The sequence below is a fragment of the Schistocerca piceifrons genome, chromosome 2 (assembly GCF_021461385.2).
Source record: "Schistocerca piceifrons isolate TAMUIC-IGC-003096 chromosome 2, iqSchPice1.1, whole genome shotgun sequence".
Classification (NCBI taxonomy): Eukaryota; Metazoa; Arthropoda; class Insecta; order Orthoptera; family Acrididae; genus Schistocerca; species Schistocerca piceifrons.
In genome coordinates this window covers 712,827,241-712,842,969 of record NC_060139.1, presented here as the reverse complement: position 1 = coordinate 712,842,969, position 15,729 = coordinate 712,827,241, and the positions used below count along the sequence as shown (strand labels likewise).

General features: G+C 44.9%; 1 protein-coding gene across 1 annotated transcript in view; it reads right to left on the bottom strand.

The window, feature by feature from the left end:
* The window catches only part of LOC124775791 (anoctamin-4-like), a 332,872-nt gene extending 317,508 nt beyond the window's left edge, over positions 1-15,364 (bottom strand). The window contains exon 1 of the mRNA XM_047250621.1: positions 15,159-15,364. Within this exon, the coding sequence (XP_047106577.1) occupies positions 15,159-15,364 (206 nt within the window). The remainder of the gene's footprint in view (positions 1-15,158) is intronic.
* Between the last annotated feature and the right edge of the window lie 365 nt (positions 15,365-15,729).

Here is a 15,729-nt window from a genome sequence, read left to right as displayed (position 1 = left end):
ATAGCAAAAACAAGATTCCAAATACCTGCCGAAGCACCAGGGAAAGAGCACTTGACGACTCTTAGGGGAGACAATTTGTATATAATTAATAATGACTGTGAAAGCTTCCATAACGGGCAAATGGATACTGACGGTGACTGGGAGTGCAGAAAGATTAACGTTTGATGATGGGCTACTTAGAGATGAAGCAAAAGCTCTGATTGGAGTAGGATGAGAGAGAAAATTGGGAGGGTTGTTTTTGAAAAGAACCATCCCGCCTTTTGCCTGAAGCGCTTTAGGGAAACTTCAGGAAGGCTGAAACTGAATTACTGGTCAAGGCTCGCAGCCGCAGTCCTTCGGGATGTGAGCCCAGTGACCTAACGACTTCACCTTCTATTCAGTGGTTCAAGAGGTACTTTATCAGTAGACTTTCAGATGTCGTCAGGAAATATCTGAAGAGTGAATTTCCACCTGATTCGAGAGGTTTTGATCTCGAACGCTTCGTTATGCATAAAACTGATATTGATATTCAGCTCATTTTATGTTTCTCCGGCCTCAAAAGACTGAGTTTATAAGTAATCAAGTATTCATTGCGATTGTGATGTCTGCAGTAACATATCTAACAAAACAAATCAATAAAGATTACAAAAGAAACTGGTTGGTTGGTTGATTTGGGGGAGGGACGAAACAGCATGGTCAACGGTCCCATCGGATTAGGGAGGGAAGTCAGCCGTGCCCTTTCAAAGGAATCATCCCAGAATTTGTTTGAAGCGGTTTAGAGAAATCACAGAAAACCTGGATGACGATGACCGGGCGCGGGTTTGAACCGTCGTCCTCCCTAATGCCGGTCCAGTGTGCTAACTACTGCGCCACGTCGCTCTGTCAAAAGCAATTGCAAAACCAGTCTAATAAGCCTCATGCCATCCTTTTATTACGATACAGTACAGTTCCGTACCAGCTCTATTAGTGAACAGAACTGTTTCTTTCCAAAATTATTCAAAACGACGATCGTCAGCAGACTGTGTTGCAATGCATCATATTCTGTTATTGTTTCCGTCTTCAGTATAAAGACTGGTTTAGTGCAGCTCACCATTTTTTTGTTTTCACTATTTGTTTACATTTAAATATTTGTACATGTAATTATAAAAGTACTATAGGCTTCACAATATACGACAGTGCCCACAATATACTATCCAAATACCCTACTGTATACTAGAGGGAACTGGAAGGTGGGCAGGAAAAAAGGGAGTTGAGGACTGTAGGGCAGGGAAGAAACGGAGGGAATAGACAAAAGATGGAATGTTTCTTTTTTTTTAGGGGGCGGGGGAGGGGGCTGCAGGGGTCGACAAAAGACGGTACAACGGTAAGTACGAGAATTAGTGGGAGTGGGGGGGGGGGGGGGAGGATGGAGGGCGTAGAATGGTGTTTGGGGAGTATGGGGTGGATGGGGAATTTAGGGGAGGTGAAGGTGAGGGCAGAGGGGCTTAGTGGGGAAAGAATAGACAAAAGATGGTACATCCATCCCTGTGCTTGAAAGACGAGGAAGAGACTGACCTGGTAATATGACATTTGAAAAGAAGATAGGAAGACTAGAATTAATATCTGGTCGACGACAAGCTGGCGAAGGAAATCGGCCGTGACCTTTCGAAAGTAATCATCAAGGTATACGCATTAAACGATTTAGGGAAGTCTGGACTGCTGGGCGGATGTTTGAACCATACTTATCCCAAACACGAGTCCAATGCGCGGACCATTGCATTACTTCCTTCTCCAGGCAACAGAGAGCTTTCTGCAGACGTCTAGGATCTGAGTGTGCAGAGGTAGTGATCTCACTTTCGCGACCTGACTAATTACTGGCTACTTTCAAAGATGGAAGAGTGGATGAGATAGATACTTAAGTAGCGCAGATGACTCTGTTGGAAAGAGATGCTTTGAGCAACCAAACAAAATGTGCACATCGTTACCAACATTCGGAAATGATAGGATATTCTGAGTCGATAAAAGGCCGGCTTATACTGACAAAGATAAAACAAACGTACTAGCATGATCTTCAGAGTCATAGTTTACAACTCTCATTATCGAAGATGACGAGAATAAAAGGCAGAATACGATAGTTGTTGAACAAGTGGATGGAATAAAGAAAATTAGGCTAGCAATAAGTTCGTTCCCGTTCTCATGTGCCTTCTGCGTGCTTTATACGTTTGTCAGACATCAACGAATAACATTCATAAATCTAATAAGACCGTCGTATTCCTCGCTCTGTTTCATTGCTTAGCTTTCTGGGGACCTTCCTTGAATGGCTTACCCATTCACTTTCCTTGAGTTCCTAAAAGACAACTTATACATAACACTTCCCATCGAGGCCTGCAATTAGTCAAGCACTTATAAAGAGCTTCGCAAAGAAAGCGTGATATGGAAGTTGATGACGAGGTACATCCCATGACAATGGCTTTATATTGAAACAGTCTAAAACTTTTCAGGACAAGTGGTCCCGATAACTGCCACGTTCCTGCCCAGGAGTATTTTTTCTGCGACGTATGGCGAGCATTTTAGAGCAATTAGTTGTATTGTGCACATACTTTATTAGAAAACTCCAGGAACAATTAGACAGTATGACCAAGTCCTACAATGTCTGGAAAATCCAAATTAATTCCTACGAGATGTTGCTAGTAATTTCACTCTTTGGTGATATAAACTTGCCCCTAAACTGTACAAAATCCGATGGCGACGAGAACTTGGTAGCGAGACCACGAGGTGTACAGGGGGTTCATTATTTGCAGGCAGCTTATCAGAGCTCGAGAAATAGATTGTGCTGCGTTTGGCTGATGTATACGCTCATTTTGGGTAGAAGTTTGGATTATTGACTAATATACACCATTAATGACGTAATCGCAAAGAACTCATTCCGAGCACTAACACATTTGTTAGGATCGCAGTATGCTGACTGTTGGTAGTATACGTAATCCACACACACACACACACGCACGCAATAGAAATTTAGGAAGAATACGGACAAATCCTTGCAGTTACGCTACTACACAGATGATAAAACAAACCATCTTCAATAATCATTTAATGAAGTCAGAACGTGTCGTGCCCAACCATGTGTAGTTTCTGCTAGTACAGTGCATAAATTATACTGTACATTCGAGATCATGTACACGTTTCTCTAAGTTATGCCAATTCTCTATTCTCTAAGTTATGCCAATGAGAGACATTAACCCAAGGAACTTATCAGGATGATAATCAACATTTGGATTAAAGGGAGCACCACTTTTGAAACAGTCGATTTAATGAATTGTTTGTGTGCGTCTGTGATGAATGTGTATCGTGAATGGCCAATGACGTAATGGTATAATTGTGAATAAATCGTGGAAACCGTAGACTTCCAAATGCCATTAAGTCCGAAGAGAGTACTGACTGTAGCGATCTGTGAAGATTAACCGACGTACTGTAGTAATCCAACTCGGCATCAAAATAAACCAGATGGAACAATACTCATGGCTACTACGCCTTTTCAGTGATACCTGCAGCATATGGGGCTCGGAAGGAAGGAAGGAAGGAAGATTAGAGGTTAACGTTCCATCAGTAGCGAGATTATAGAGACAGAGCACAATTTCAGATTAGGGTTTGAACCGTGGTTCTCCTGATTCCGAGGCCGTCTGCTAACCACTGTGCCACTCGCTCGGTATGGGGTTCAGGAGCAAATGGGTAATGTCTACTCTTTTCCTAATGACGGTCTATCAGCGGAAAATACTTGAGTCTGCTCTAGATGGTCGAAAACGGACTTTCGCTGTATAGCAACAAGTAATCTCCTCTGATCAGGCGGGCTTTTTGCTTTACAGGAATGATGAGCGTCAGCGTTTTCAGCGATAAAAGTAACGCCGTAATAACGTGACTACTCACTTACTCACTATAGAAATTTGGTTCATACTGACGAGATTCCAAGGACGCACATTGTCAACGGGCTCCAACTTGTGTTACGCGTGCTTACACAGGAAATCCGAACGAAGACTTGGAACAGTTTAACTATTAAAGTTATGTATGTGTATTGAGGAAGTAAATTATTACACAGCTTCAGCTCAATCAGCGAATATATGGACTTATAAAGTACTGATTCATGTTCATTTTCTATTCGTGTAGATATAGGATTATAATAAACGTTTTCTTCATGTATCAGTTTAAGGAATTACTTACACTGGGTGATTTTTCCACCGTGTACAAACTCTAGGGATTGATCAATGAGAGGATACGGAACAACTTATATCCGGAAACACATGGTTTCCGTGGTAGAGACCATTGATCCAATCATACATTGTTACAGAGGCTGCAGTCTAATACGCGCTGTACCATGCAGCCACAGTTACAGTATGTGATGAAAATAGTTTCCACGTCTCTCAACGCATGCGTGTACGCTCCATAGCATGTTCTGTCTCACACGTTCACATCAGGAAGGCTGCATGCGAACAGTGTCAAAGTCAGCATGATTATGCTGCTCCAATGTCTCCACATCTGGAATAGGCTCTCCATACATGATACTTTTGAGATGGCCCCATAACCAGAAATCACACGGCTTGAGATCCAGTGAGCGAGCAGGCCATATAACTGGACCTGCTCGTCTGATCCATCGTCCAGGGAAGACACGACTGAGATGAGTCAGGACGTTAACGGCGAAGTGGGCTGGAGCACCATCGTGTAGCAGCCACATAATCCTTCGAATCATCAATGGCATTTCTTCCAACGGGGGAGACAAAGTCGATATTTTCGGCTTGTTAGGCGACGTGGAAGGAAGACTGGTCCCAAAATACTGTCGCCAATTACCCCAATCCACACACTCCGGTTACACCAGTACTGATGATTCACTGTCATCATACCAAGGGGATTCTGCATACTATCCCACAGATGACAGTTGTGAAAGTTAAAGATACCACTCCGCGTGAAGGTGGCCTCATCTGTGAATAGGATAGATAACACAAATCCCCGAATCATGATTGCTTGGTTGAAGAAACCAGTGACAAAACTGCTCCCGATTTGGAAAATCTGTCACAATTGTCATGGAGAATTTTCCACGTGGTCGTCTGCTTTGCCCTGTACTGGCGGACCAACTGCCAGGTAATGACACGGCGGTCGCCCCCCACAGGATTAATCGCATTTTCCTCCAATTCTGGTGTCCGAATATTTCGGGTACGTCCGGCATGATTTCCTGCTTCCTGAAACGATCCTATCTCAGACAAACGGTGACACGTTATTGCAAGCATTGAATACTGTGGTTGTTTTCGGTGGGGATATGTCTCCTGATACCTCCTTGTTGCCCGCCGCCCTTTGCCATTTTATTTTCTCTGCCTCGTGATGGCTGGGTGTTGCGTGATGTCCTTAGGTTAGTTAGGTTTAAGTAGTTCTAAGTTCTAGGGGACTGATGACCATAGATGTTAAGTCCCATAGTGCTCAGAGCCATTTGAACCCGTTGCCATTTGCCTTTCCGTAAGTAAATACCATGTCAGCAAGCTCTCGATTCGAATACCGAACCATCGTGTACTATGCTGTATCACATCCACTATAAGGTGGTCAGTAAGAGAAGCGAATCTGACACAACATTAGCAATTATTACGGCAGGAGAGGGCGCCTCTGGTCTGTCGTATGAGAAACAGTACCACCATCTAGGAGGAAACGATTTTTTTTTATTTTTTTTTTGGGAGTATCATAATATTCGCGAGTCCTCAATGTACCATAACTGAAGCGGATAACTGTTTGAACTGGCCATTGCCCGATTTGCATAAGTTGTGTACGCCTAGAGTAGATTTGTGTTGTGGTCGTATAAGAAAATTTTCGGCCTGTAAGAAAACACATGGGCCTAAGTACTTCCAGGTATGACAACGAAGGGAAATATATTTTATATACAAGGTATCCCAAACAAAACAAAAAAGAGAGAGAACACTTATTATATTGTTCAAAATGGTTCAAATGGCTCTGAGCTCTATGGGACTCAACTGCTGAGGTCATTAGTCCCCTAGAACTTAGAACTAGTTAAACCTAACTAACCTAAGGACATCACAAACATCCGTGCCCGAGGCAGGATTCGAACCTGCGACCGTAGCGGTCTTGCGGTTCCAGACTGCAGCGCCTTTAACCGCACGGCCACTTCGGCCGGCTATTATATTGTGCAGGAAGGCACACTGAACAGTTTTCAAGAGGAAATCCATATCCGGAAACGCACGGCTTGGGCACTGGAGAGAGCCGAAGTCTGAGATGGCTATACATTACATATTATGTCAGTAAATCCAACACGAGTAACACACTACGTCGTCTACATTAGGAACAAACTACGAACTTCGTACCCCCTACATCAAGGCAGAGCCTGTATCGGCTGTGCTGAGCCAATAAGCGTGGTTGTCTTTGAAATGTTTCAATCGCTCTGGGAACGGAAACAATATGGTCCTCCGCCGATGTTACAAGTGTGCCATACACTACACCCTTCATACAACCCCACAGGAAATAGTCGAGAGATGCCATATCTGGCGAGTGTGCTGGACATGGAATTGGTCCACCTCTACCAATCCATCAGTTAGGATATCCAGCGTTGAGGTGAACCCTCACATCGACATCTAAGTGTGCTGGAGTCTGTCGTGTTGCAGCCACATGTCCATCTGAATATTTAGTGGCACTACATCCAATAGCCCAGGCAAAACATCTCTAATAAGTGTGAGACAGATCAGTCCTGTTCGTCTGTTTGGCAGTAGATGTGGCCAAATGACGTCGCCACCAATTATCCCGGCCCAGAAGTTAATATTGTGTTGGTGATTTTGACTCACCTAGGCACATGTATTTTCGCCCACCCAAACATACGTGTTTTGCAAGTTTAATATGCTTCTCCAGGAAATGTGCATTCATCTGTGAAACTCGGAATCAGAGACTGCAGTATGCATTGTTCTAAATATCACTGCAAAACTGTAGCTGTCATGGGTAGTCCCCCTCCTGTAATTCCTGAACTTTCTATAGATGGTATGGATGGAGCCATTGTTCATGAACAACACGCCACGCGGCACTTTTACCTGTGTGCAGCACCTGTTCCACCAGCCGAGAGCTGGTGACAGAGTCCTCTTTAAACATTGTCAGCACGTCCTCCTTCAACAGTAGTTTTTGAACTGAGTGTAGACAACCTGCATCATGTTTTTGCAACTATCAGAGGGCAAACAGTTCACTGTGGATAGTATTCACAACTACCAAGCACGAAGGGCTACTGCTTTACTGCACAATGGACACATGTCAGGCAGGAAATACCTATGTGCAACTTCCAGCTTCTTTGAGGCGTCTCTTGATGGCCACGGTGTAAAACATTTCGCAGCAGCTCTTCCATTGCAATCCACTTTCCCGTATGCAAGTACCATGTCGGTCATTTCTGCAGCTGTGTACTGGTACATGTCGCACTGCTGTCAACAACATCACTGCACTAGGAAGCCACACAAAGTCCACAATAGGATGCGCACAAAGACTGTGTGGAGGAGTGTAGCGCATGCACAGTAATGTTATTAGGCTCAGGTCGTCCATCCGCAGTACACATATGGCTAAAGGGTTGCATACCAGTGTGCGATTTGCAGGGGGGGGGGGATTCCTCCCCCCCCCCCCCCCCCCACCCCTCTGCATCAGACCATCCCCTCCTCTGGTTTTATTTTATGCATCCCAACCTGGGATGTTTATTTCCCACACACTGGAGTAAAACTTTAGATATAATTTAAATTTGTGGAGCCCGACACTGAAAGTTTTTAATAAGTCTTAGTCTTAATACTATTAATATGTTTCAGTTTTCTATCATCAGAATAAGTACAACTTTTCACAAATATGCCTCTACTTTTTGAATTCCCCTTGTATATCTGTACCCGTATGTAGATGATTTTGTAAATAAGCTTTACCTATAACGTACTTTTAAAGATATACCAAGGGATGGCTTTTCTGATAGTGCATACGCGTCAGTAGTGAGTTTCGGCATTAACATCTATTTATAAATAGCTGTTTAACCATGTGTAACGCCACGGTCCAAGCTACTAACATATATAATTCTACTAACCCCCTAAGACATCCCCCCCACTGGTAAAAGCACAAATCGCACCCTGCGCCCGTATTCAGATACGAAAAAGAATCAGAACAAACCGTCACAATCGTTCGTTCTCAGACTTCGACGCTCACCAGTGCGCAAGCCGTGCGTTTCCAGATAAGGGTTGCTTCTTACATTACATTACATTTATCGTTTTCCATGGATCCTTTGGAGAGGAGTCTCTGGGATGTGGAGAGAGACAAAGCTCTTATTTTTTACTCAGATACGTGGATATTTTCCAATTCTAATGCAGACAGAGTTATGAGCTATAATCCTTGTGAAGATATTCATCGATGGAGTAGAAGTTGGCCAACAGGAAGTTCTTTAATTCACTCTGAAACCGATCTTTATCACTTACAAAACCTTTGATATGCTCCGGTAAGTTATTGAATATATGTACTGTTTAGATTCATTAAATTCGACATCAGATTTAGCAAACATTGTCAAACTCACCTTTACCTTTTGCACTAATGTTAAGCTTTTAAAGACATTATGCAGATTGTTTTTGGTTCTGGTATTATAATGATGTTTGGCGCTATTTTGTGTAAAAAGATACATGTTGGAAATGACAAAGGACATCAATGAGTGTATGTACTGAAAAGTAGTAGTTATAATACAAAGTTTCTTAAAGAGGTGTCTGCATAATGATATAGGACTGACACCAGATATAATTCTAATGACTCGTTTCTGAATTTCGAAAATGTTCTCTTTGCGAGAGGTGTTTCCCCAAAAGATGATCCCATAACTCATTAGTGAATGGAAGTAGGCCGAATAAACAATTGAAAACCGATCAGTTTGCCTTCTCACTCAGCATACTAAGTGTTGTTCGTGTTTTTTCGAATAGTGTTTATATCCAAAAATGTGTGTGAAGAATTTATCTACTCTTATTGAGGCCAATACGGAATAAAATAAGATGAAATTAATAAGTGTAAGTATTGTTTAGTTTCATTATATTCGACATCAGATTTAGCAAACATTGTCGAACTCATCTTTACATTATGGACATGTTGAAATATTTATCAAATCATTAGACATGGAAGAACATAGTTCCCTACAATTTCCCATGGAAAGCAGGAGATATCGACATAGAAGACTGTAGAGGCCAAATTTGTGATAAATAGCGGTAACATAGGTGGCAAAATAAGTGGAACTCAGGCCATTATCAAAGAAAAGTGTTAATATTCGAAAGACGCACCCTGTTTTGCATTTCCTGTAGAATTAGAAGAAAAACGTGCTGTCAAAGGTTAGATGGAAACAGTCAGTACCAAGAAAAATTAATGAAATCAAATTTTGTTAGACCTTAAAAACCGCGAGTACGTATTGCTGACGGAACCGTATGAAGATGACCCTGGCCCCCTAGCAAAACATCAAAGAAGACCCATGCTTCCATCCGCCCTCTCGAAAAACCCATTTTTTTCGATGAAGATTTGGCATACACTCCTGGAAATGGAAAAAAGAACACATTGACACCGGTGTGTCAGACCCACCATACTTGCTCCGGGCACTGCGAGAGGGCTGTACAAGCAATGATCACAAGCACGGCACAGCGGACACACCAGGAACCGCGGTGTTGGCCGTCGAATGGCGCTAGCTGCGCAGCATTTGTGCACCGCCGCCGTCAGTGTCAGCCAGTTTGCCGTGGCATACGGAGCTCCATCGCAGTCTCTAACACTGGTAGCATGCCGCGACAGCGTGGACGTGAACCGTATGTGCAGTTGACGGACTTTGAGCGAGGGCGTATAGTGGGTATGCGGGAGGCCGGATGGACGTACCGCCGAATTGCTCAACACGTGGGGCGTGAGGTCTCCACAGTACATCGATGTTGTCGCCAGTGGTCGGCGGAAGGTGCACGTGCCCGTCGACCTAGGACCGGACCGCAGCGACGCACGGATGCACGCCAAGACCGTAGGATCCTACGCAGTGCCGTAGGGGACCGCACCGCCACTTCCCAGCAAATTAGGGACACTGTTGCTCCTGGGGTATCGGCGAGGACCATTCGCAACCGTCTCCATGAAGCTGGGCTACGGTCCCGCACACCGTTAGGCCGTCTTCCGCTCACGCCCCAACATCGTGCAGCCCGCCTCCAGTGGTGTCGCGACAGGCGTGAATGGAGGGACGAATGGAGACGTGTCGTCTTCAGCGATGAGAGTCGCTACTGCCTTGGTGCCAATGATGGTCGTATGCGTGTTTGGCGCCATGCAGGTGAGCGCCACAATCAGGACTGCATACGACCGAGGCACACAGGGCCAACACCCGGCATCATGGTGTGGGGAGCGATCTCCTACACTGGCCGTACACCACTGGTGATCGTCGAGGGGACACTGAATAGTGCACGGTACATCCAAACCGTCATCGAACCCATCGTTCTACCATTCCTAGACCGGCAAGGGAACTTGCTGTTCCAACAGGACACTGCACGTCCGCATGTATCCCGTGCCACCCAACGTGCTCTAGAAGGTGTAAGTCAACTACCCTGGCCAGCAAGATCTCCGGATCTGTCCCCCATTGAGCATGCTTGGGACTGGATGAAGCGTCGTCTCACGCGGTCTGCACGTCCAGCACGAACGCTGGTCCAACTGAGGCGCCAGGTGGAAATGGCATGGCAAGCCGTTCCACAGGACTACATCCAGCATCTCTACGATCGTGTCCATGGGAGAATAGCAGCCTGCATTGCTGCGAAAGGTGGATATACACTGTACTAGTGCCGACATTGTGCATGCTCTGTTGCCTGTGTCTATGTGCCTGTGGTTCTGTCAGTGTGATCATGTGATGTATCTGACCCCAGGAATCTGTCAATAAAGTTTCCCCTTCCTGGGACAATGAATTCACGGTGTTCTTATTTCAATTTCCAGGAGTGTATTTCATAATTTTGTAACTAGGTTTAATTAGAATGAATCATAGTAAAACCAACTGTCCAGTATAATTTGATAAAAGAAATACATTGGTTAAACATTCTACATAGTGCTTACGAAAGAAACTTAGAGGCTATATAAATAAGGCCTAAATCCGATGGTCTTAAAGAATTATTCTTGATTTCTTTTATTTATGCAGCAGATCGTATCAACCGAAACTTGAGAACAGCAAAAAGTACTATTTGGAGGCCAAATAAATTAACACATGTCCCCCACTTGTTTTGCTTGCTTCCCACACCTTCGCACGTCACTCCAGTACTCAGATGACAAAAATCGAAAGCTTTTCGTCAGTTAGCATATTTGCTTCAGTACTCACTCGCTGACCTTTGACATCCTACAATACCACAGCGAAGTAACACCTACGTACAACTCCATTGTTAAGCATGAGTGAGATGTTTAGGCAGCAGCTGTGTGTATCAAGAGCACTGTGTTCACATACATCCTATTAGTGATAGATGTCTGTTTGGTAGTAATTATTTCACTATCATGCTACTTGGACGAAATGGCTCTGTGAGAACAGTGTGCATTTGCACTGATAAGGCGAAACACTTTGACCACTGCCCACCGTGATGTTGACTGCCGTCTAGTGGCGTTGTAAACACGTGATGAGGTAATAAAAATTCAAGGGGCGTAGACACGGACGGGGGATCACTCTAGCGAAGATACGGGCTGCAAATGAGGAAATCCATTGAGATAACCAACTTTGATAAAGTGCAGATTATTATTACGCAGAGTTTGTGAATGAGTATCACGAAAACGGCGAAACTGGATGAATGTCCACGTGCTACTGTCATAAGCATCTATGGAAAGAGGTACAAGGACAGTGAAACTACCACCAGACACTAAATCGTTGAACATCCACGACTCTTCACAGAATATTGGTTTCGGAGGCCTTTGTGCTCTGTTACGTAGGATAGATGGTGATCTGCAGCATCTCTGCCGAAAGACCCCAATGTTGGTGCATGCACAAGTGTTTTGGAGCACACCATTCATTGTACATTGCTGATCGTGGAGCTCTGCAGCAGACCACTCCTACGTGTTCACATGTTGACCCAACGACGTTGTCAGTTACGACTGCAATGGGCATATGGCCATTGGAATTCGACCATCAACCAATGGAAATGTGTCAGCTCTTCGGGTTAATCACATTTTTGCTACACTAGTCGATGGTCGTCTCCATAAACGCCCTCATAGAGGTGAACAGCAGCTCGAAATGTGCAACGCGCCACGGACACGAGCTGGTGGAAGTAGTACTATGCTATGGGAGACATTCTCCTGCACTTGCATGGGACTTACGGTAGAAACTGAAGACGCGCTGATAACTGCGAACCACCTGCATCAATTCATGCTGGATGCCTTCCCTGATGGCGATGTCGTCTTGGCCGCGCGGGATTAGCCGAGCGGTCTAACGCGCTGCAGTCATGGACTATGCAGCTGGTCCCGGCGGAGGTTCGAGTCCTCCCTCGGGCATGGGTGTGTGTGTTTGTCCTTAGGATAATTTAGGTTAAGTAGTGTGTAAGCTTAGGGACTGATGACCTTAGCAGTTAAGTACCATAAGATTTCACACACATTTTGATTTGGTGTCGTCTTTCAGCAGTGTGATTTCATGTCTTGGAGTCAGAACCATGCGACAGTGGTTTGAGGAGCTCTATAGTGAACGCACATTGATGTCTTGGCGACCAAATTCAACTCATGTAAACCCTATGGAGCCCATCTGGGTAACTATCAGATGCCATCACTCCGTATACAAATCAGACTCCTATTATTTACATGAATTACATGACGTGTGCGTAGATATCTAATACCACATACCTCCACAAACCTACCAACAGTCTGTCGGATCCTGATATGCAGAATCAGTAATGTATTTCGTTCCAAAGAAGGACAAACAAGCTGCTAAGCAGGTGGTCATGTTTTGTCTCATCAGTGTACAGTTGTGCGCCGATGGAAAAGCTTCTTCTCACAGGCATAAGATAGTAGCGTGAGGGAAAGAAGTATTCATATGCCTCTCCAAATTAAACTGTCGTATTTTCTTTGTTTTTTAATGATCAGTTATTATATCCCCTGTTTGCCTGAGCCTTAGCAGAGGCGCATTTCGCCACCTCCACAGTACGGATATGGTAGCTGAATAGGAGCTGCACAGTTCTTCAGTATTATGGAACACTTGACCTGAAAATTAGTTCTTATAAGTCTCATTTCCTTGTGGTCACCATGCACTATGACCGTACATCTTCTTCCCTCCACTCAGTTATTCATTCTGCTGCAGTCTGCGTGTGGAGTGAAGCTTTGTTCCTCAGCTCCATGCACCTCTCTATTAAAAGTTCGAGAAAACGCGTGTAGCCTGTGTACCATACTGATGAATTGGTTCAGAGGCATTCCATTGTTATATTTAATGTCCCCTTTTGTTTCGATGACATCATCTTATTCTGGCATTTACTATGTAGGTCTTCAGAGGTGGTAGAGAGTCATGTTGCTCAGTCACTCAACAGCCTACCACATCTGTCAGCAGAAGCGTTGGACTGCCTTGCAGAAAATACAGGTATCCTACAGGGGGTTGCAGGCTAAAAAAAAGTATTGTTCGTATGTGGCAAGTGATGGCAGATGCAAAAGGAATAACACCCAATCCTATAAAATATTCCTAACACCAAACATACCACTTTTGACCTTAAAGCCCCACTTTTTACACACTAATACCATAGCAATGTTTGCCAAGATGTCATCCAGGTCTCTGGACATCTGTCGTTCTTATGTCATCTTATGCTGTACCTTGGCTGTTCCTATAGCCCATCCACCAACAACCCAGTGATGTACTGCAGGCTGTGGCCCTTCCAGCACACCAGGAACACAACTGTGGAGATCGCAACCCAGCAAGTGCCACAGTATCAGCTGGAACTACTCTTGTCATATGCAATACTGGTATCATCGGAAGTGTCTCGCCTCAGCGAATCACATACAACTACCAAACTTTCGTGGTACTCTTCTGCTGGGCAGCTTTAGAGGACCTTGCCTAGCCACTCTCCACTTTGTGAATTCACTGTTCACGGTTCTCTGGGCTAAATGCCGACCACTACGAGTCTCCCAATCAAAATCCCATTAGGCGAGTGTGCAATGCACTCTGGACTTAACGAAGACAACACCCACAGCCCACCATCAGAATCTGTTGCCTCACAATTGCATTCAGAATTCTGAGTCATCATCAGTGCACATACAGTGGGCTACGTCCTTGTGCGACCATTTCTGGCCTGTGACAGTGATACCCTTTTGTGACAGACAAGGTAATGTTTAATCACTATTATACCATCAATGGAGATGACATGTACCTTCTAAGACACTGTTACTGTATCTGTTCAGAAGACTAATAAACTTCCACAATTCTTTGGCTACCTGGGTTCATTTATTCATTAGTAGAGTGCATCAACCACTCCAGATATATCAGTTGTTGACAAGGGCAAAAGTATTCTGCAGCGTTCTCGTCCTATCTGTTGGCGACAAGGAAAATCGGTTTCGGAATTTCTTCGCCCTCCACCTCCCCCCTACCCATACACCCACAGTGACTTGTGCTCAACCACTGTATGCTATATCTTCACTCACCATGTTTGTATGCTCTCTATATCTCTATCTTCCTCCTATACGACAATCAGATTTCGTGACACAGCTCAGGATTTCAGTACAGATCTTACAGTGCATCTCTGACTTCCTCTAACAGCAGATACACACTCCATCACTGCCCCAGACCAGACAGCAACGACACAACCTCTGCCTCCTTGGGCCTTAGAAGCCACCCTGAATTTGTGCCCAACAATATGACTGGAACATTTCCTCATGGTCTCTGGATTCCATGATGATTCTCATGGGTGGGGGCTCCTGGAGTCCTCTTATCACGCCCTGCAGTCCCTTACCCATGTGATGGAACTTTACACCCTGCCCTATGTTCACTTGGAGGATTATTTCATTGCTCATGACAATAGCCACAACGGATCTCGTGCTCCTATGCACCTTCTTTCTTCCACAGCTTCTTCCTCATCCATATGGGACTCTCAGCTGGTCCCTACTGACTGTCCTCTTCTTTGGACTCCTTGGTATTTTGCATCATCTCCAACACCTCCTCAGCATACTCAGGCTTCAATGCCTCCTCTGCCTCCATCTTCACCTCAGGTTCCAATGCCTCCTAAGGATACACCACCTCCTTAGGCTTCAATCCCTCCTCAGACAGTAATGCCTCCTCAGGCTGTGACGCCTCTTCAGACTCTGATGCCTCCTCAGGCTCCAACGCCTTTTGAGTCTCTGACACCTCCTCAGGTTCCAACATCTCCACAGTCCCCAGTGCCTCCTCATTCTCTGCTCCTACACCCCCAGCTCCCCTGACACCAGCACTGTAGCACATGCTCCAGTGACACTGGCTCCTGTGTCACCAGCTCCAGTGTCTTTGTGTTCCCACCACTGGACCTCACACTGCCAGCCTGCCCAAAACCCACTCCATCAGTCCCACTCTTTCGCTTCCTGTGCTGTCAGCACCTGTCCACTCCATTAACTCACCCATTTCGTTCAGTTCTGACGTTGTTCCACTCTCTTCTGAACCCACTGACCATGACTTGTACCCGATTGAGAGGTGACTCTTGGTTGCATCTTGCTTTCTGCCTATCAGCGACACTCAGCCCACACAGTCAATGCTCTCTTTCCTCTCCTGGTACATCTTCCTTTTCAAGTGTGGGTCACACTCGCTTCATGCTGCTGTTTTCTTCTCTGACA